The 22,913-nt window shown below is 41.6% G+C and overlaps 1 protein-coding gene across 2 annotated transcripts in view; it reads left to right on the top strand.

Moving 5' to 3' along the window:
* LOC123757336 (mucin-2-like) overlaps positions 1-22,913 on the top strand; it is an 84,525-nt gene that overhangs the window by 43,213 nt on the left and 18,399 nt on the right. For both annotated transcript variants that reach the window (XM_069323556.1, XM_069323557.1), the window contains exon 5: positions 13,665-13,793. In XM_069323556.1, the coding sequence (XP_069179657.1) occupies positions 13,665-13,793 (129 nt within the window). The remainder of the gene's footprint in view (positions 1-13,664; positions 13,794-22,913) is intronic.

The raw sequence follows: 22,913 nt of genomic DNA on the forward strand, positions 1-22,913 counted from the left end.
GAAGTGCCAAACTTGGAAAATAGTCGGCGACGACGCTGGGCGGCGCCCCTGGCTGGACGTTGAGGTCTGGAAGGTGGGCGAGCAAGCTAGCTGTGACTGGGGTCACATCCACTGAGAATCTTGGAAGGACGACACCGTGCCTAGGACAAGGAGCGACGCCCTGTGGGAGAGGCGAGTGTGGGGAGAAATAGTGATTAGCTCAGCGCCCATCGATGAACCAGGATTGGGGCAGCTGAATCTCAGGGATTGGAACGGCGACGACGCGAAGGCTTCACGACACCTGAGGACCTGTGGAACGTCCTGGATCGTCGAGGATCGACCCAAGGAAGCGTGGGAACCTCACACCATCGAGGGACAGGCGTCGTGAGCCAGGAGTGTAAGGTAGATCATTTTTCCCTCCCATTACCCCTTGTATGAGTAGGCTAGTTAGGCCACAATATTTACTTGTGTATGTGGCAGCAAGACTTTATTACTTTAATAGTAGAGTAGGCTGCAAAGCAGCTTGTGTCCAGGACTGTCAGAGAGGACAGTGTGTATGGATGGCAGGACAGTGAAGAAGGGGTGCCGACGTGGTGAAGAGGCCCTCCTGTGAGAGTGTGAGACTCCTGTCTTCCTGCCCAGTTGAAGGAGAGTTGGAGGTCGTGGAAGAAGAGGCTGACGATCTCCAGATTCATCATCCATATTCCATATTCATGTATTACTTGCGATTGTGTGTGTGTGTTCATGTAATTTGCATCAGTAAATCCACACATTTTATTACTGTGTTTGAGTGTGCCTCCATTTATGATATTTCTCTATGAGCATACATTTCTGGCTACAAACAATATATAATACACCCACTGAACTGCATTGCTGGGGTGCAGATATAATAACCCAGCTGGCGACCTTGCTAAGAGGAAGATAGAGAAGACAGGCGGGAAAGGAGTTCCTGCAACCTTTTTTTGTCTGGCAGGCAAGACTCAGGGAGGTTATGGTTATAGGTAAGCCTGAGTCTTCCTTCACTCCCCCACGGGTCTGGGCCGGAACTGTTAACAGCAGTTTCCCCGTGTTTGACTGAAGGGCTTCCAGGGTGAATCAGTGGCACCCCTTTGTGGTGGAAGCAAAGACCTGCGGAGGTGGGCATTGTTGGTCCTCTCTTGTGTGACCAAGGAGACTCCGGTGAATCCAGGGAGTCGGAGGGGCTGAGTATTTGGGCCTTTGAGCCCCTAGCAACCGAGTGTTAGCAGAGCCCCGGACCGCCCACCCCCACGTGACAATATATATATATATATATATATATATATATATATATATATATATATATATATATATATATATATATATATATATATATGCGAACAAGCCTGAATGGTCCCCAGGACTATATGCGTCTGAAAACTCACACCCCAGAAGTGACTTGAACCCATACTCCCAGGAGCAACGCAACTGGTAACTACGGGGCGCCTTAATCCGCTTGACTATCACGGCCGGACAAAAGGAAGTGATAGCCGAAGCTATTTGAACCACTTCCCCGCCGGCAACTCGGATGGTAATCTTGGGCATAGCATTTTATCAAATCACCTCATTCTTTGGGGCACACGTGAGGAACACAAATGCGAACAAGCCTGAATGGTCCCCAGGACTATATGCGTCTGAAAACTCACACCCCAGAAGTGACTCGAACCTATACTCCCAGGAGCAACGCAACTGGTAACTACGGGGCGCCTTAATCCGCTTGACCATCACGCTTCGGCTTCACTTCCGAAGTGATAGCTTCGGCTATCACTTCCTTTTGTCCGGCCGTGATGGTCAAGCGGTTTAAGGCGCCCCGTAGTTACCAGTTGCGTTGCTCCTGGGAGTATGGGTTCGAGTCACTTCTGGGGTGTGAGTTTTCAGACATTATATATATATATATATATATATATATATATATATATATATATATATATATATATATATATATATATATATGTCGTACCTAGTAGCCAGAACTCACTTCTCAGCCTACTATGCAAGGCCCGATTTGCCTAATAAGCCTAGTTTTCATGAATTAATGTTTTTTCGACTACCTAACCTACCTAACCTAACCTAACCTAACCTAACCTAACGTTTTCGGCTACCTAACCTAACCTAACCTATAAAGATAGGTTAGGTTAGGTTAGGTAGGGTTGGTTAGGTTCGGTCATATATCTACGTTAATTTTAACTCCAATAAAAAAAAAATTGACCTCATACATAATGAAATGGGTAGCTTTATCATTTCATAAGAAAAAAATTAGAGAAAATATATTAATTCAGGAAAACGTGGCTTATTAGGCAAATCGAGCCTTGCATAGTTGGCCAAAAAGTGCTTTCTGGCTACTAGGTACGACATTATATATATATATATATATATATATATATATATATATATATATATATATATATATGTCGTACCTAGTAGCCAGAACTCACTTCTATGCCTACTATGCAAGGCCCGATTTGCCTAATAAGCCAAGTTTTCATGAATTAATTGTTTTTCGTCTACCTAACCTACCTAACCTAACCTAACCTAACTTTTTCGGCTACCTAACCTAACCTAACCTATAAAGATAGGTTAGGTTAGGTTAGGTAGGGTTGGTTAGGTTCGGTCATATATCTACGTTAATTTTAACTCCAATAAAAATAAATTGACCTCATACATAATGAAATAGGTAGCTTTATCATTTCATAAGAAAAAAAATAGAGAAAATATATTAATTTAGGAAAACTTGGCTTATTAGGCAAATTGGGCCTTGCATACTAGGCTGAGAAGTGCGTTCTGGCTACTAGGTACGACATATATATATATATATATATATATATATATATATATATATATATATATATATATATATATATATATATATATATATATATATATTTATATATATATATTAATATATATATATCAGGAATATATATATATTCCTGAATTAATATATTTTCTCTAATTTTTTTCTTTTGAAATGATAAAGCTACCCATTTCATTATGTATGAGGTAAATTTTTTTTTATTGGAGTTAAAATTAACGTAGATATATGACCGAACCTAACCAACCCTACCTAACCTATCGTTATAGGTTAGGTTAGGTTAGGTAGCCGAAAAAGTTAGGTTAGGTTTGGCTAGGTAGGTTAGGTAGTCGAAAAACAATTAATTCATGAAAACTTGGCTTATTAGGCAAATCGGGCCTTGCATAGTAGGCTGAGAAGTGCGTTCTGGCTACTAGGTACGACATATATATATATATATATATATATATATATATATATATATATATATATATATATATATATATATATATATATATATATATATATATATATATATATATATATATATATATATATATATATATATATATATATATATATATTGTTAAATATGACCGAGAAAGTAAGAATAATAATTCTAATACGAATTTTCTCAATATTTCTTGTTTCTTTTTACTGTCGATGGTAATTGAAAAATAAATTCTACAAAATTCATTTCTATTTCTAGTCTGACGCGACGCCTGATCGTGTTTCGTAATTACCTATTACATTTTCAAAGACTTAAGTTTACACACAGAACTGTAATCTGTAACCACGCCATTTGCTTCCATATTTATACTCGCATTTGGGTGAGATGATATGGTCCAACAGTTTTGGTTGAGGTGACCAAACGTGTGACAAACACAAGACAGAACACGGAACAATGGGTATTAATTGGATATGAGAGCATAAGAATATGCTTTCATATTTGGATATGAGAGCATAAGAGCATAAGTGTCCTTCGTTACCCTTTGGAATTTAGTTTGGTCAGAGAGTATGAGGTTCATTTTCGCAAGTATTCGTCATTTTTAAGAACGACGTATATTGGCGACTTGTCACCTCTCCTGACGACTATCTCCTTGTTCTCACGAAGGCTCTTAGCTGCCGCTTTGAGCTCGGGGGATAGTATGGTGCTTCTGCAGTTGCTTTGAATCTTTCCTCCTTCTGCAATAAGTTCTGCTTGCAAGGTGTCTTTGGTGGTGACCTTCTTCTGCGTCTCGAGGTCGAATATGTCGTCCAACAGGATCTCCAACTCCACTTTCCGGGCCATCTCACTTGGTCTGGACATAACGTGACAGTTTATACGCAGATTTAGGAGAGTGACTTTGTCCTCAGTAAGGTTGATTCCAGCAAGGTCCAGGAAGCCATCTCTTGGTCGTGGAATGGCCATAGGTCCTCCATATAATGTTGTTAGTTTCTTGATGATCCTGGTTTCGGTGCTGTGGTGATGTCGATCTGTGAGTATGTCGAGGTGTTGGTCGATACGAGTACGGAAGTTTTCGTCGATGTTGCTGTTTCTCCATTGATTTGTTGCCTGAAGTAGTTGCATTTTATTGTCTTTGATCTCATTTTCTCAGAACGCCATGGGTTCTACCCTAGGTATCCTGTTTGCGAACTTCTACATGGGTACCATTGAACAGAAGGTCTTAGTTGACATGAACTTGAAAACTGCCATACACTGCAGGTATGTTGACGACATTTTTACACAGGTACCTGATGTAAGACGTCTGCAGGAGCTGAAGGAGGCATTCGAGCGGAATTCTGTGTTGAATTTCACTTACGAGATGGAGAAGGATGGGAAGCTGCCCTTTCTGGATGTAACAGTCATGGAAAGGAGAGGAGGATTCCACACTGCTGTCTACACTAAGGAAACAAACAAAGGAATGTGCCTCAATGCCAATAGTGACTGCCCAGACAGGTACAAGAGGAGTGTTGTCAGCGCTTACGTCGACCGTGCTCTCAGCCACAGCTCAAGATGGAAGCAAGTCGATGAAAAACTCTGTAGGGTAAGGCAGGTCCTAGTCAACAACGGCTTCTCCAATGGTTTCGTTGAAGACCTCATAAAAAGAAAGGTGAAACGCCATGCAACCTCTGAAGAGTAAACTAACACAACACCTGTACCCCCTATTAGACTATTTTACAGAAACTTCTTTTCCACAGCTCATAAAACGGAGGAAAGGGTCCTGAAAGATATTGTTAATAGAAACGTTATCCCTACAGACAAAAATCAGAAGATACAATTGACGATTTATTATGAAACCAAAACAACGGCCAACCTACTCATGAAAAACGCTCCAGACACCAAGCATATCGCCTTAAAGGAGATCAACGTCGTCTATGCCTTCAAATGCCCACTTGGGGACTGTAAGCCCCAAAGAACTCAGTATATAGGCAAGACAACAACATCTCTTTCCAGGCGATTAACGATTCATAAGCAACAGGGCTCCATTAAGGAACATGTAATCTCGTCCCACAACCAGATCATCACCAGAGAAGTTTTATGAAACAACATAGAAATCATCGATAGATACAGCGATAGCAGGCGGCTCGACATCTGCGAGGCACTACACATCAAAAAGTCAACACCAGCAATCAACAGCCAATTAATGCACAACTATATTCACCCACTTGAAGACTCCATACCAATATAGAAGCATCAAGAGGAAGTTTGGGCCAATGAGCCCTTTGCAGTTACTTCCATTCTTATGCTCTCATATCCAATTTATACCCATTGAAATTGAAATTGAAATTGAAATAAGTTTATTGAGGTAAAATACACACAAAGGGATGAGGTAGCTCAAGCTATCCTCACCCCATTCAGTACAACGTGTTAATATATACATAGACACACATCACAAATAAACACATTACCAAACATTCTGAGAGGTAAACATATACATTTCCTCCTTCACAAGTAGTATGTTATCAGACGTATACACAAATACTTTTATGACCTAGGTATACTGTATAGACAATTGGCAAGACACCTGCAGATAATTCAACAAAATATTACAATCTTGGTGCAAAATTCTTATATCTCTCAAGAATATCATCAACCTTTCCGTTGTGACACATCCAGGCTATTTGTTCAGGAACAGTCCTTATCTCAGTGTTTCTATATACATTAATCAACGGACAATCAAGAACATAATGGGCAAGGGTGTGAGACCTTAACATACCACATAGTTTACACTTCGTGTCATTATCATGAACATCTATCCCATATTCCCAGTAATATTTGTACCCAAGCCTGAGCCGCATGTACACAGAGTCACTCCAAGCATTTCTCCTTTTACCATAAGTGAAATGGGTGTTTTGACTCACATACATGTAGTGTTGCATGGTTTGACTTCTCTCATACATTATCATTGTTCCGTATTCTGTCTTGTGTTTGTCACAAGTTTGTTCACCTCATCCAAAACTGTTGTACCATATCACCTCACCCAAATGCGAGTATAATTGATGATGCTTTAGCCTTACCTGCCATCTCAGAACTCAGAAGTGGTACAAGGTAAACTAAAAATACAGCTCCAGGCGAGGACAAAATCACTTACAATATGCTAGCCAAGCTAGGAGAAAAGGGCAAAGAAGCCTTCTTGAGTCTCATCAACAGAGTATGGGTGACAAGAACTCGACCACTCTCTTGGAACAGTGCAGTTATAATTCCCATTCCAAAACCTAAAGACCCAGGAAATCCAAGACCCATCTCATTAACAAGCTGTCTGGTCAAAACTGCAGAAAGAATGGCCCTTAATCGAATTGAATGGAAAGCCAATCCACTACACCAAAATATGTTTGCTTACAGAAAAGGAGTTGGAGCCACAAAATGCCTTACCTTCCTCCTGGATCAAATCAATGACAAACCTGGAATCCTTATTTTTCTAGACCTTTAAAAAGCCTTCGAGTTAGCCAGTGCTCCAGCTACACTGTGCTGCCTTGTGGATAAGGAAATCAAAGGACACGCTCTTGCCTTTCCCAAAGGAAGCCTGCTTAATCGAGAAGCTAAAGTCAAATTCCAAGGAAAAATATCGACCTCAAAGAGGCTGGAAAATGGAACTCCGCAGGGAGGAATACTAAGCCCCTTCCTCTTCAACTGTCTTATGGAACAATTCATGAAGCTCAAGCTGCTACCAAAAGTCAAATTTCTTAACTACGCAGACGACTTTGTGGCCATCATCATTGGCAAAGGTACAAGGAACTATGCACTAAAATGCCTAGATGTTATCAGCAAGGAAGCGGAACGCATAGCAGTGAAAATAAACAGCAATAAAACAAAAGCAATGGCCGTTAAAATGAGAACTCAAGACATCAGACTCGCAATACAAGGACATGAAATTGAGTGGGTTACCTCTTTTCAATACCTCGGAGTCATAATAGACAACCTGTTGAAATTCACTCAAAAAATTGAATATCTTCAGCAACGCTGTAAAGACAGAAACTCAGCTTTGCGCTCCCTGACCAGTCTTAGAGATGGTGCATCTCTACCAGTACTCAAAATGTACTACGTTCAAGCAGTTAGGTCACTCATCGACTATGCTGCCCCTGCTCTTACATCCCTCAGTGATAACCAATGGGAGAAACTGGAAGTGTCTCAAAATGATGCTCTGAGAACAATGCTGGGAGCACCTATATGGACGCGTAGAGAGAACCTTAGAATGGAAACAAATCTGCCAGCATTAGAAAACAGGATCAAACAAAGAATAGCCACCATAACAGCATAACTTATTTGAACAACCGCCAGACTGTCAATCAAAGACAGCATACAGAGATCCTTTCAGAAGAACATTCAATGTAGAACAAGCTCATGGATGGATAATCTGGTCAAGATTTTAGAGAAAGTGGACCTGAAATGGACCATCAAAAACAAAGGGGAAGATAGACCATATCAACACTTTCGGCAGCCTCCTCCATGGGAAGAATCGAATCTAAAGATAATCATTGAAGGATTACCAGTTAGAAAACCAGCATGTGACCCGGAGAGGCTCAAGGAAGTAACAGAACGACAAATGGAAACCATCTCAAGACCTACAACGACTCACATCTTAACAGACGGATCAGTTGATCAAGAAAGAGGTTCTGCTGGGGCAGCAGTTTACACTACCAACCATGAAGCTTACTGGAGTATGAATAGTGGGTGCTCAACATTGCAAACAGAATTATATGCCCTGAAAGAGGCAATAAACTATACAATTGTGAATAATTTACATGATGTCATCATTCATACCGACTCTAAATCTTCGCTCTAGGCATTGTTATCCAGTCAGCACAGAGATAATATACAACTCCTCACAGAAATTCAACATATAGGAAAAAAGCCCATAATCTAGGGCTGTCAATCACCCTAAATTGGATACCAAGTCACATTGGCATAGATGGTAATGAAAAGGCAGACTCACTAGCAAAAACTGCCACTGCTCTACCTGTTGTACAGGTTCAAATACCTCCAAGTTTCTCACAGATTAAGGAGCAAATCAAGAAGAAAATATTCTCAACTATCAAAAGTCGTCACAGAGCCAAAGTAGCGGAAGTAAGATCCACTGCTATATGGTACGAACAAGCCACTGGTGACTCCTCTTTCAAGCCTGTCAAAAAGATATCCAGAGACATTGCAGTAGTCATACACAGACTCAGACTTGGTTACAAATGCTGCTGGGAGGTAATGAACCCAATAGTTAAAGAGTGTCACTTCTGTGAAACAGAAGCAGAGGCGCCACTATTGCACTACTTACTGGAATGTGAAGCTACTGAAGTCCAGCGCATCAAACTCAAAATTAATCCAACGACAGCAACTGCATTAGATGCACATTCCACCGCGACTACAATGATTAGAAAAGCCGTTGAGGAATGGGACTCACTAGTGAGCATTCTGCATCTGGTTGATACCTGGTTGATGGGGTTCTGGGAGTCCTTCTACTCCCCAAGCCCGGCCCGAGGCCAGGCTTGACTTGTGAGAGTTTGGTCCACTAGGCTGTTGCTTGGAGCGGCCGGCAGGCCCACATACCCACCACAGCCCGGTTGGTCCGGCACTCCTTGGAGGAATAAATCTAGTTTCCTCTTGAAAATGTCCACGGTTGTTCCGGCACTATTTCTTATGCTTGCTGGGAGGACGTTGAACAACCATCTACATCCGCTGGGAGACTATACATGAACAACTAATCTACATCCGCCTCCAAGATAATGTTAATAAAACAAGACTAAAACCAGTGCATTAAAAGAGAAGCTATAAATAAACAGGGAAAAAGAGGAATCCCCTCCTCCATTTTAAACTTAGACCCAAATATCACAGAAACAAGGTTATCGCGAATAACCGAACTCAATTACGGGCTCACTATAGTCCATGCTACATGGACACTTCGTTCTGAGTATAAATATGGAAGCATATGGCGTGGTTACAGTTGTGAGTGTAAACTTAAGTCTTTGAAAATGTAATAGGTAATTACGAAACGCGTTCAGGCGACGCGTCAGACTAGAAATAAAAATGAAATTTGGAGAATTGATTTTTCAATTACCATCGACAGTAAAAAGAAACATAAGAATTATTAATCTTACTTTTTCGGTCATATTTAACAACATATGTTTACAAGAAAGACTGTTACCAAAATATACTAATATACTAATATATATATATATATATATATATATATATATATATATATATATATATATATATAATAGGGCCTTTGTTTTAGAATAATGAATAGGGCCTTTGTTTTATGTTCTAATTGGAATAACTTTGATCAGGAAATTAATTTTCTTGTGAATTTTTTTTCAAATAATGGTTATCCTGTGCATATGGTTTATACTTTTATAAGGAATTTCTTAAATAAGAAGTTTCACCCATCGTGTAGGATTACTACAGTGGAAAGGGATCTTAAATATATTAAATTACCATTTTATGGCAGTATTAGCTTTTCTGTAAGGAGTCGTTTGAGGAGACTGTTGCAGTAGTGTTATCCTCAAGTAGACTAGATTTATTTTTGTCAACACAAATACCATAGGCTCTTATTTTAAATTTAAAGATAAAGTGCCTATCCCCTTGTGCTCAAATGTCGTATATATGTATAATTGTTCCAGCTGTAATGCTGGATATGTCGGGAGTTCCATTCGGAACTTTAAGATTAGGATACTTGAGCACCGGGGATTATCTTTTAGGACTGGATTACCATTGTCTAAACCAGCATTTTCGGAGATTAGAAACCATTGTTATGAGTTTGATCATTCTCTGCTGGAATCTGATTTTAAAATTCTGGACACTTGTATGAATGGGCAGTCAGATTTGAGAGTAATGGAACCCTTATATATAAAGGAACTGCGGCCTCTGTTAAATAGCAACCTTTCAGCTGTCCAATTGTACACTGTATAGTGCACAGTAGGCCCTGTAATTTGATTTTTAGTTTATTTTGGTAGTTTAATTTTGTTTAGTTTACCATGTCCTTGCCCTTTCTTACTTATTTCAAGTCTTAACATTGTACATTAATATAATCTTCTATGTAGGATATATAATACATTTTTTGGTATTTAATTTTATTTAATATTTGAGTTTTTTATAAGATTTTGGTTAGTACTTTATAATTGTCGTTTATTTTGTTTGTATTTTACATACATTTTTTGTAGATTTGTAGACATTATATAAATATTTGTTATAGGGTTTAGTATCTATGTGTTAGGTATCAAGTTTCACTTCTGATCACTTCACGTAAGTTTAATAGAATGGTTTGTTTTAGTAGTTATAAATTTCATCTTGTAGTTTAATGGATTTTAAATTAGTTTTAATATATGTGACAGTTAATAAGTTTTATTTGTATTGATCACTTTAAGTGCGCTTAAGTGTTTTGTTTTTTAAGCTTTTTCCTTTCTTTGATAGGCAATTATATTCAGTATGAGTTCTTTGTTTACTAGTTATTTGACTGTGATTTCTGTTTTTCTTTTAGATCTGATGATGAATACGAGAAGTATTCGAAACGTTATGTTTTTTAAAGTAAAGATTCTGATACAAGATGTTCAGTATATCCCTGGTTTTCCTATTCATCTTAAAATTAAGATTCCCGAAGGGAACATCGATCATAAATATTATATATATATATATATATATATATATATATATATATATATATATATATATGTATATGTATATATGTCGTACCTAGTAGCCAGAACTCACTTCTGAGCCTACTATGCAAGGCCCGATTTGCCTAATAAGCCAAGTTTTCATGAATTATTTGCTTTTCGACTACCTAACCTACCTAACCTAACCTAACCTAACTTTTTCGGCTACCTAACCTAACCTAACCTATAAAGATAGGTTAGGTAGGGTTGGTTAGGTTCGGTCATATATCTACGTTAGTTTTAACTCCAATAAAAAAAAATTGACCTCTTACATAATGAAATGGGTAGCTTTATCATTTCATAAGAAAAAAATTTGAGAAGATATATTAATTCATGAAAACTTGGCTTATTAGGCAAATCGGGCCTTGCATTGTAGGCTGAAAAGTGAGTTCTGGCTACTAGGTACGACATATATATATGTATATATATATATATATATATATATATGTATATATATATATATGTATATATATATATATATATATATATATATATATATATATATATATATATATATATACATATATATATATATATATATATATATATATATATATATATATATACATATATATATATATATATATATATATATATATATATATATATATATATATATACATATATATATATGTATATATATATACATATATATATATGTATATATATATATATATATATATATATATATATATATATATATATATATATATATATATATATATATATATATATATATATATATATATATATATTGGTGTATACTGGCAGCAGGTTTTCTTTCAAACATGTTTCATTGAATATGACCGCATATTCTGTATTTATTATTTTCTGGTTTAGGGCTTCTATCGCTCTAACTATTTTCTTAGCATCAGGGCTTAATTGAAATAGGAGTTCTCCAAAACTCATTTTCGTACTTTTAAGGTGAAGAAAAGAAGTGATTTACTATAGAGTGTATTACACTTATTTGTATAATTTGCACGACGTTTCGAACCTCCATGGTTCATTCTCAAGTGAACAGATCTTACAATACTAGTTGATTTTATACCCGCATTAGGTCAGGTGATAATACAATGAAGGTGAAAACATGGGGGGATACATAAGGGATAAACATAGGGGCTGCAGAAGGCTTATTGGCCCATACGAGGCATCTCCTATCTAAACACAAAGATTAATCCAGTGTAATTGGCCTGTTATGTTGGACATTGTCTTCTGTGTTGGCATCGATATGTTCTTGTCTTGTCCTTACTCTCATGGTGGGTAGAGTAAATAGTTCCGTGATTTGGGTGTTCATGGTAGGTCGCTCTATTCTTATGTGAATTGCCTCAAGAATTTGTAATCTTCTTGAATCTTGGGTTTTGTCTATTATGCAAGTATTCTTGTTCAACATTTCTCTTGTTAGAGTAATGTCATGGGCTTGTCTCATGTGATTCCTAGGGGCACCAGATTGAAGATGACATGTCAAACGCCTCGTCAGCTTGGTCGACGTCATACCTATGTACTTACATTGAAGGTTACATCCTTCGTGGGGGCAAGTGTACATGTATACAACGCTTGACTGCTGTAGAGGGTTCTCCGTCGGCTTCGGGCTGTTTTTGATAAGGAGTTCGGAAGTCTTCTTGGTTTTGTAGAATATTATCAGGTTTATGTTTTGGTTAGGAGTAGTTAGGAGTAGTAATCTTTGTGTTTAGATAGGAGATGCCTCGTATGGGCCAATAAGCCTTCTGCAGCCCCTATGTTTATCCCTTATGTATCCCCCCATGTTTTCACCTTCATTGTATTATCACCTGACCTAATGCGGGTATAAAATCAACTAGTATTGTAAGATCTGTTCACTTGAAAATGAACCATGGAGGTTCGAAACGTCGTGCAAATTATACAAATAAGTGTAATACACTCTATAGTAAATCACTTCTTTTCTTCACCTTAAAAGTACGAAAATGAGTTTTGGAGAACTCCTATTTCAATTAAGCCCTGATGCTAAGAAAATAGTTAGAGGGATAGAAGCCCTAAACCAGAAAATAATAAATACAGAATATGCGGTCATATTCAATGAAACATATATATATATATATATATATTAGTATATTAGTATATTTTGGTAACAGTCTTTCTTGTAAACATATGTTGTTATATACTCTGGTGCCATCTCGTTATGATAAAAAAAAATTAAAACAATTTTCCTATCATAAAACATTATGCTATTACTCCACCAAAATGTGACAATTTCTACTAATCTTGTTTTGCCAATAGTATGATGAAAAAATTTTGATGCAAAGAAGTCACACATGGGCCTAATCCACGCAATGTTGTGGACGTATTTACTTTTATTGTGATGTCACACATAATATACATGCCCAATTATTATCATTATACTGTTGTCCTCAACTGATCCCTGTTGACTAGTCAAGTGGCTCTAATATATTTATTTATTCATTTATATATTAATATACATGAAGGTACATTGGGTTGTGAGAGTACATAAAATTTATGTTTTTACATTCTTGCAAAGTCACAAATATACATAGTACTTGGGGCAGGAAAAGCTTATAATATTACCGTTTTAATAACATTAATAATAACGTAATTATCATAAACGCTAATAACCCTCCAGAGGTAATTAGCCTTAAGACAACAACAACAAACCAAGTATAACTGAGAAGTTTCATTGATACACAATTCAGGAATACAAATATGAGTACAAGTGTTCTTTATTTTTCTGTTAAGAACAAAACTGAATCTCCGACAGAGTGCGAGATGAAGAAGAAGTGCGTTAAGAAGGGAGGTTCCTGCAAGAACAAGTGTTCAAGGGGGGAGTCAGAGGTCAAGAAGGGCTGTAAAGGGCGGAATTGCCTGTGTTGTGTGGTGGGCGGTGGAGGTAAGTGCCAGTGTTGTGTGGTGGGCGGTGGAGGTAAGTGCCAGTGTTGTGTGGTGGGCGGTGGAGGTAAGTGCCAGTGTTGTGTGGTGGGCGGTGGAGGTAAGTGCCAGTGTTGTGTGGTGGGCGGTGGAGGTAAGTGCCAGTGTTGTGTGGTGGGCGGTGGAGGTAAGTGCCAGTGTTGTGTGGTGGGCGGTGGAGGTAAGTGCCAGTGTTGTGTGGTGGGCGGTGGAGGTAAGTGCCAGTGTTGTGTGGTGGCCGGTGGAGGTAAGTGCCAGTGTTGTGTGGTGGGCGGTGGAGGTAAGTGCCAGTGTTGTGTGGTGGGCGGTGGAGGTAAGTGCCAGTGTTGTGTGGTGGGCGGTGGAGGTAAGTGCCAGTGTTGTGTGGTGGCCGGTGGAGGTAAGTGCCAGTGTTGTGTGGTGGGCGGTGGAGGTAAGTGCCAGTGTTGTGTGGTGGGCGGTGGAGGTAAGTGCCAGTGTTGTGTGGTGGGCGGTGGAGGTAAGTGCCAGTGTTATGTGGTGGGCGGTGGAGGTAAGTGCCAGTGTTGTGTGGTGGGCGGTGGAGGTAAGTGCCAGTGTTGTGTGGTGGGCGGTGGAGGTAAGTGCCAGTGTTGTGTGGTGGGCGGTGGAGGTAAGTGCCAGTGTTGTGTGGTGGGCGGTGGAGGTAAGTGCCAGTGTTGTGTGGTGGGCGGTGGAGGTAAGTGCCAGTGTTGTGTGGTGGGCGGTGGAGGTAAGTGCCAGTGTTGTGTGGTGGGCGGTGGAGGTAAGTGCCAGTGTTGTGTGGTGGGCGGTGGAGGTAAGTGCCAGTGTTGTGTGGTGGGCGGTGGAGGTAAGTGCCAGTGTTGTGTGGTGGGCGGTGGAGGTAAGTGCCAGTGTTGTGTGGTGGGCGGTGGAGGTAAGTGCCAGTGTTGTGTGGTGGGCGGTGGAGGTAAGTGCCAGTGTTGTGTGGTGGGTAGTGGAGGTAAGTGCCAGTGTTGTGTGGTGGGTAGTGGAGGTAAGTGCCAGTGTTGTGTGGTGGGCGGTGGAGGTAAGTGCCAGTGTTGTGTGGTGGGCGGTGGAGGTAAGTGCCAGTGTTGTGTGGTGGGCGGTGGAGGTAAGTGCCAGTGTTGTGTGGTGGGCGGTGGAGGTAAGTGCCAGTGTTGTGTGGTGGCCGGTGGAGGTAAGTGCCAGTGCTTTGAGGCAGGCAGTGGAGGTAAGTTCAAGTGTCATGACACAATTGCATCCTTCCTTTTGAGACAAGGTGCAAGGTTCCAGCCCTGGTTCACTCAAGGTTCCAGCAATGGTTCACTCAAGGTTCCAGCCCTGGTTCACTCAAGGTTCCAGCAATGGTTCACTCAAGATTCCAGCTTTGGTTCACTCAAGGTTCCAGCCCTGGTTCACTTAAGGTTTCAGCTCTGGTTCACTCAAGGTTCCGGCTCTGGTTCACTCAAAGTTCCAGCTCTGGTTCACTCAAGGTTCCAACCCTGGTTCACTCAAAGTTCCAGCTCTGGTTCACTTAAGGTTCCAATCCTGGTTCACTCAAAGTTCCAGCTCTGGTTCACTTAAGGTTCCAACCCTGGTTCACTCAAAGTTCCAGCTCTGGTTCACTTAAGGTTCCAACCCTAGTTCACTCAAAGTTCCAGCTCTGGTTCACTTAAGGTTCCAATCCTGGTTCACTCAAAGTTCCAGCTCTGGTTCACTCAAGATTCCAGCCTTGGTTCACTCAAGGTTCCAGTCCTGGTTCACTCAAGGTTCCAGCCTTGGTTCACTCAAGGTTCCAGTCCTGGTTCACTCAAGGTTCCAGCCTTGGTTCACTCAAAGTTCCAGCTCTGGTTCACTCAAGATTCCAGCCTTGGTTCACTCAAGGTTCCAGTCCTGGTTCACTCAAGGTTCCAGCCTTGGTTCACTCAAGGTTCCAGTCCTGGTTCACTCAAGGTTCCAGCCCTGGTTCACTCAAGGTTCCAGTCCTGGTTCACTGCGATGCATAATATCATACTGTCAGTAAATTCGTAGCCAGAAGCAATATTACTTTTTTATTCTGGCCTCGGTCTCTAATTCAGTGTGCAGTCAATTATTTAGTAGTTCCTGTGGTCCATAAACATGAGGAAAGGAAAATTAATACTGTCGACAACAATTAAACACTTCATCAGAACAGTTTAAGATTGTTAAAAGAAACTGGGGAATTATGAAGTATACGTTGAGATGATTGGAACCTGGTCTTGGTTCCAATCTGCAGGAACAAATTGGTAATAATGCATTAGAAGCTTGTTCATCTATATATTAAAAAAAGTGGAAATGTTCGTGTGTTCAAAATCGCTAATCTCCGAAAGTTCTTCACCGATTGCTTTGAAATTTTCACACAACGTTCCATTCGCATCCGAGCAGGTTTATATATACATACTAAGATGTCACGTCTGTGACGGTAAAAAAAAAAACATGCTTTTTCTGAAAAACTTTTTTTTCATGTGTTTTTCATGTGAGTGAAATCTTAGAAACCTCTTTACCGATTGCTTTGAAATTTTGACACAATGTTGCATTCGAAGAGGCCCGTCTTTTTATATATCTACTATATACATGCCTCACCTGTGGCAAGAAAAATCATGCTTTCTTGAAAAACAGCGCCATCTGTTGGACGTAAGAGCAACACACACCGCAATCTCCGAAAGTTCGTCATCAATTGCTTAGAATTTTTGACACAACGTTGCATTTGAATAGGCGCGTCTTTTTATATACCTACTATATACATGACTCACCTGTGACAGGTAAAAACATGCGTTTTTTAAAAACAGCGCCATCTGTTGCACATAATGGCAACATGCACACAATACTAAATATGTCACTATTTCCATTTCAGTGTTTCCGATTGCATTGATAAATTTTTGTTTTCATAGATTTCGATTTATTTTATTTGTTATTGAATTATTTTGTATGACATTGTGTTGGAATTGAGCTGTGTTGTTTACCATACCGTTCATTTCGTTAGTATAAGTATAGATGACACACCTGTGACAGGTAAAACTATGCTTTTCTTGAAAAACAGCGCCATCTGTTGCATGTAGGAGCAACACACATGATATACTAGATATGTTACAATTCCATCTCAATGTTTCTGATTGCATTGATAAATTGAATTTTCATAGATTTTTATTTATTTTCATTTTGATTTAATTATTTTGTGTGAATTGCGTTGGAATTGAGCTGTGTTGTTTACCATACCGTTCATTTCGTGAGTATACTTTATTTTTTTTATTTTTCATATTTTCATTTAATTTTTTAACTGTTTTTCTAATATTTCAGTGATGAGAACATCAGATCACTTGATGTTCCCAATTTTCCAATGGGAACATCAGATCATTTGGGAAGGCATCGGACGAGGGAGTGGGGAATGGTGGGGAGGACGAGGGGACGGAAGTGAGAGATGGTGGGGAGGACGAGGGGACAAGGGAGGGGGTAATGGTCATGAATGACGAGGGGACAGGGAAGTTTGGGATGGTGGGGACGAGGGGATGGGGGAATGAAGAACGGGGGGGGGAAGACAAAGGGACAGGGGAGTGGGGCATGGTGGGAAGGAAGAGGGGATGGTGGATTGGGGAATGGTGGGGAGGACTGGGGGACAGGGAAGGTTGCTGTGGCTCAGCAATGCACACGCGTTGCTGAGCTACAGCAACGCGTGGCTGGGTACTGCTAGTTAAATAATAATTCACAACAAACCACATAACCTGGGTACATACCTAAACTCCTTAAGGCTCACTTGAACCTCTACTAATATACCTCAAATAAAATCAAAGTTATACAAGACACTGTTAAAGCATCACTTGAAAATATTTCCTCACTACCTGGCTTTACTAAAATGAATTAACTCAAAAAACCACCGTTGAATGTGATGAAACGCCCTTTTGTGGGGGAGGGGGGGGGGGCGGAGGCCCCCTGAAGCTAACAAACTGATGTGCTTAACTAGTTGGGGTCATCAGCCACTGGACTCCTTAGACCAATCGGGGACCACGAACCAGAACCTGGTCCCCTCAGAGAGATGCAGAGAGCAATGGCGTATGAGCAATTTACATTTAAAGTATATCATATTCCACCATCGTCCGGGGCATATACACAGAGATAGGTGAACCAAAACAAACAACTACGTGGTAAAATAGCGACCTACAGCCCAACCAAGCCAATAAAATTCTCCAGAAGAAAATAAATTAATCGAAACTAGCAACTATGCCGGATAACCAGTACTCCTGCTCGTTAGCGGAACTCCCCCGCCAGGGACCAAGGACGAAGAGCAGCCAGCTCAGGCAAGTCCACCACCTGACAATTGAACGGAAGCTACAGGAATCATACTAAACCCAGGAGAGGCAAAGAGAGCAAAAGGCCATCAGTGAAATAGAAAGAAATCCGAAATATTTTTTCTCCTATGCAAAATCAAGATCAAAAACCACATCTAGTATCGGGCCCCTGCGAAAGGGAGATGGAACTTTCACCGATGACAACAAAGAAATGAGCGAGCTACTGAGGACGCAGTACGACTCTGTTTTCAGCGAGCCATTAAACACACTAAAGATTGATAACCCAAATTAATTTTTCATGGATATGATACCAACATCAAATCATATATCAGACGTCACCCTATCCCCACTGGATTTTGAAGAAGCCATAAACAGTATGCTTATGCACTCTGCACCAGGCCCGGATTCTTGGAACTCCATATTCATAAAGAACTGTAAAAAACCACTATCGCAGGCCCTCCACATTCTGTGGAGACAAAGCCTAGATACTGGCGTTATTCCTGATATACTAAAAACAGCAGAGATAGCACCACTTCATAAAGGAGGAAATAAGACAGATGCAAAAAAATTACAGACCGATAGCACTAACATCGCACATCATAAAAATTTTTGAGAGAGTGCTAAGAAGTAAGATCACAAAATACATGGAATCACAGCATCTCCATAACCCCGGACAACATGGTTTCAGAACAGGTCGCTCTTGCCGGTCGCAGTTGCTGGACCACTATGATATGGCATTAGATGCTATGGAAGACAAACAAAACGCTGATGTAATTTACACAGATTTCGCAAAAGCTTTTGATAAATGTGAACATGGTGTTATTGCACATAAAATGCGTTCAAAAGGAATTACCGGAAAAATAGGCAGATGGATCTACAATTTCCTGACCAACAGAACCCAATGTGTAATAGTCAACAAAATAAAATCCAGCCCATCAACCGTGAAGAGCTCAGTCCCCCAATGTACTGTGCTTGATCCAGTACTTTTTCTCATCCTCATATCGGACATAGACAAGAACACAACCTATAGCACTGTATCATCCTTTGCAGATGACACTAGGATCTTCATGAGAGTTGGCAACATAGAGGACACGGCGAACCTCCAGTCAGATGTAGATCAGGTCTTTCTATGGGCTACAGAAAATAATATGGTGTTTAACGAAGATAAGTTCCAGCTCATGCGCTATGGAAAAAATGAAAATATAAAAACGGAAACCACGTACAAAACTCAGGCAAATCATAACATAGAACGAAAAGGCAATGTAAAGGATCTGGGTGTACTCATGTCGGAAGACCTTACCTTTAAAGACCACAATAAAGTAGCCGTCACAACTGCAAGAAAAATGACAGGTTGGATAACAAGAACTTTTCACACTAGAGATGCTCTACCGATGATGATACTTTTCAAAACGCTTGTGCTCTCTAGAGTGGAGTACTGCTGCATAATGACAGCACCTTTCAAAGCTGGAGAAATTGCTGACCTGGAGAGCGTGCAGAGATCCTTTACTGCTAGAATCCACTCAGTAAAACATCTAAACTATTGGGACCGACTAAAGAGCCTAAAACTGTACTCCCTTGAGCGCAGGCGGGAAAGGTACATAATAATTTACACGTGGAAAATATTAGAGGGGCTGGTCCCAAACCTGCACACAGAAATAACATCACATGAGACCAGAAGACATGGCAGGATGTGCAGAATACCCCCGTTGAAAAACAGAGGTGCAACTGGTACTCTGAGAGAGAACTCTATCAACATCAGAGGTCCGAGACTGTTCAACACGCTCCCACTACACATAAGGGGCATAACTGGCCGACCCCTCACAGTGTTCAAGAGAGAACTGGATAAGCACCTCCAAAGGATACCTGATCAACTAGGCTGTGACTCATACGTCAGGCTGCGAGCAGCCGCGTCCAACAGCCTGGTTGATCAGTCCGGCAACCAGGAGGCCTGGTCGACGACCGGGCCGCGGGGACGCTAAGCCCCGGAAGCACCTCAAGGTAACCTCAAGGTAAGCCCCCGGGGCCGTCCCAATAAAAGGGTGTTTCATTACGTTCAATGCTGGCATTTTATAGGAGCCCCATTGATGCTCGCTAAAAACATAGAAAGAAAAACAGGGACTTACCCAGGAGGCGGCGACATTGCAGGTCTCAAAGCGAAGAAGGAACCGATGGCTGCGACAGACGGCCCAAAGCGGCACAAGTCTGGAAAAGCCCCAATTGTTCACGAGATATCTGTCATCAAGGACCCTGTTCGACCTCCAAAGCCCCTTGTCCTAATGTCAACCTAATACATGTTACAAAACACCGAGGTGAGCACTGCGTACTTCTGAACGTCATGGGCACGAGGGTAGACTGCAGGCTGGCTAGTTTTTATGACACTGCGAACAACCTGGGATTCACAAGCCCTGAGACAGGGAACCAGGGAAACCAGCTCCACCCAATGAGCTTCCACCGACAAAGAACCAGTGGCCCACAGGTAGAACAGCCACCGTACGCAACACATGATGCACACCCGGCCTAACCAACGAAGAATCCACCATGACAGGACCCCTTCATAAGCTCGCCATCTCATTCTTCGCTAGTAAAGAAGGAGAAGGCTGCAAATGAACAAAACGACCCCCAGGATCGGAACAGAACCCCCGGTGCAAGAGGAGAGCATAAAGCTCCCCAACCCAAACCCCTGAAGCCAAAGCCAACAAAAGTAAAACCTTACGAAAACAGTCACCAACCGAAGGCACCACAACAAATCGAGGAGAAGAAAGAAAAGAAAGAATGCAACCCTAGGACCAGAAAAGCTCAGGTGGCCCATGAGCAGGCCAGAGGTGAAAAAACGTGGGGAAAAAATGTGAAAGCTTGTGAAACGATCAGAAGTAACATCCACCACGTACGCAAGCTGGATCGACTCTTCCAGCACCGAGCGATGCAAAGCGACAGTATTAGTCATGAGATACGTATACAGAAAAGCCAAGAAAGAAAGGACAAAACAACCCGGTCCGATATTGAAGAAAACCTCCGAAGAGAAATGAAATGACAGAAAGACTGCCAAGAGACTTCATACTGTCGCCTGTAAGAAGACCGCAGGTGGGACATCATCAAAGTAGTCACCTGATCACCATAGAAATGGCGATACACCTGCATCAGAAAGATCAGACATGAAGCGCGGAGCTGTAACGAAAATCAGCATGGTACCTCTCTGGCCCGATTTGCTAGTAGAGGCTGAGCTATGGAAAGACACCCGGGTTCGGACACCAAGCAAGGAGCACCTGACACAAAGGCTGGGAAGGCCACAATGTAGACAGAAAAAGAACCCACCTTCGAATGGATTCCAAGTGAGCCAGAACCTCGAGCAACAGCTCAACCGAGGAAAAGAGGTACAGGAAACCCCACTACAACTAGTCCGGCCAAAATGCATCCACCACGGCAATCAGGGAATGGCACCTCATATAGAGGAAAACGCCGAGACCACGCCGACCCGAAGAGGTCAACCTGTCGGCAGCCGTATGTATGGCAAAGCCACCTGAAGGACTCGGCATCGACCGTTCACTCCGTCGAAAGAGGAAGGAAATGGGGCATGTCGTCCACCAGAACATTGGACATCCTCTGAATGTGAACAACACGGAGAGCTAAATCCCGAGAACTCTGCAGAAGAGGTAATCGAAGTAACCAACCCCAAAAAGCCACGAACTAAAGAGACCCCTCCACGGTTGAGACAATGAACCACGGGGATGCACTTCGAATTGAGACGGATGAAGGAGCCTCAAGGAAGCCGAATCCAGTGTAGCGCCTGCCACACTGCCTCGAATTCCCGCACCGTATTGTGAGCCCGACGGAGAGACGGACCCCATCACCCCTGGCCGGACTGATGAGCACAGGTCACAAAATCCAAACCTAAAATCCATAAACACATCGAGCGTAGGAAGGGGAGGACGCCATGGCACTAAACACCGAAAAAGCCGAAGAGGAAGCCAGCAACCGATGCAAGGTCTCCAGGCTGAAAATCCAATGGTCGTGAGCGCTGTGAAGCAGGCGACTCCGAAGATACAAGAACAGCCTCTGAAGCAAAATCTTTCCCAATGGATAAACTAGAAAGTCGAAATTCAGGCTCCTGCACAGCGGCTCAAGCAACCGCAGAGTGACACGGGATCCCCCGCAAAACAGCAGAAAATAGGATTGCAGCCGGAGCAGAGCTGTAGGGGAAAGAGAAACTGACACAGTCCGATTGTCCCCATATGAGGCCCAGCCAACTCCGAACCTGGCAAGGAACCAACTGGGACTGCAGTCAATTTACCAGGAATCTAAACCCTGCCAACTGGTATAAACCAGATCCCTGCCCAACAGATAAGCAGACTGGCTGGCTAGTCTGCCAGACCACACCAATCAGTTGTCGAGGTTGGCCAACACCCGAAGCCCTAGCAGACGCAAATGATTCCCCACGACCTGAGTTAGATGCATAAAAATGCAAGGTGACAGATTTAAGCTGAAAGACAACAACGAAAGCGGTAAGCCTGTTTCCTCACCTGGAACCCACACAATTCCTAAACTATGAATGAATAGGGACGTGCCAATAAGCTTCCCGGTGATCCTGGGAAATCATCCAAGCTCCTGGCTTGTAAACGAGCTGGACCTCGGACAGCTTGGTCATCTGAAAAGCAGGGCATGGAATCAATCGGTTCAGACAAGACAAGTCCAGAATGTACCATAGATCTAAGAGTCCCGTTTTGGAACTGGGAACAAGCTGGTCGACGAAGTCATTTTGACCATGCCCACCGAAGGGCAAAAGAAACGACCTAAAACGCCCACATAGGACCAAGCGTGGGCAAAAAGAGCCAGCCTCCCCTCCAACGTCCTATCAACAGGGCGAC

This window comes from Procambarus clarkii, chromosome 13, assembly GCF_040958095.1.
Source record: "Procambarus clarkii isolate CNS0578487 chromosome 13, FALCON_Pclarkii_2.0, whole genome shotgun sequence".
NCBI lineage: Eukaryota > Metazoa > Arthropoda > Malacostraca > Decapoda > Cambaridae > Procambarus > Procambarus clarkii.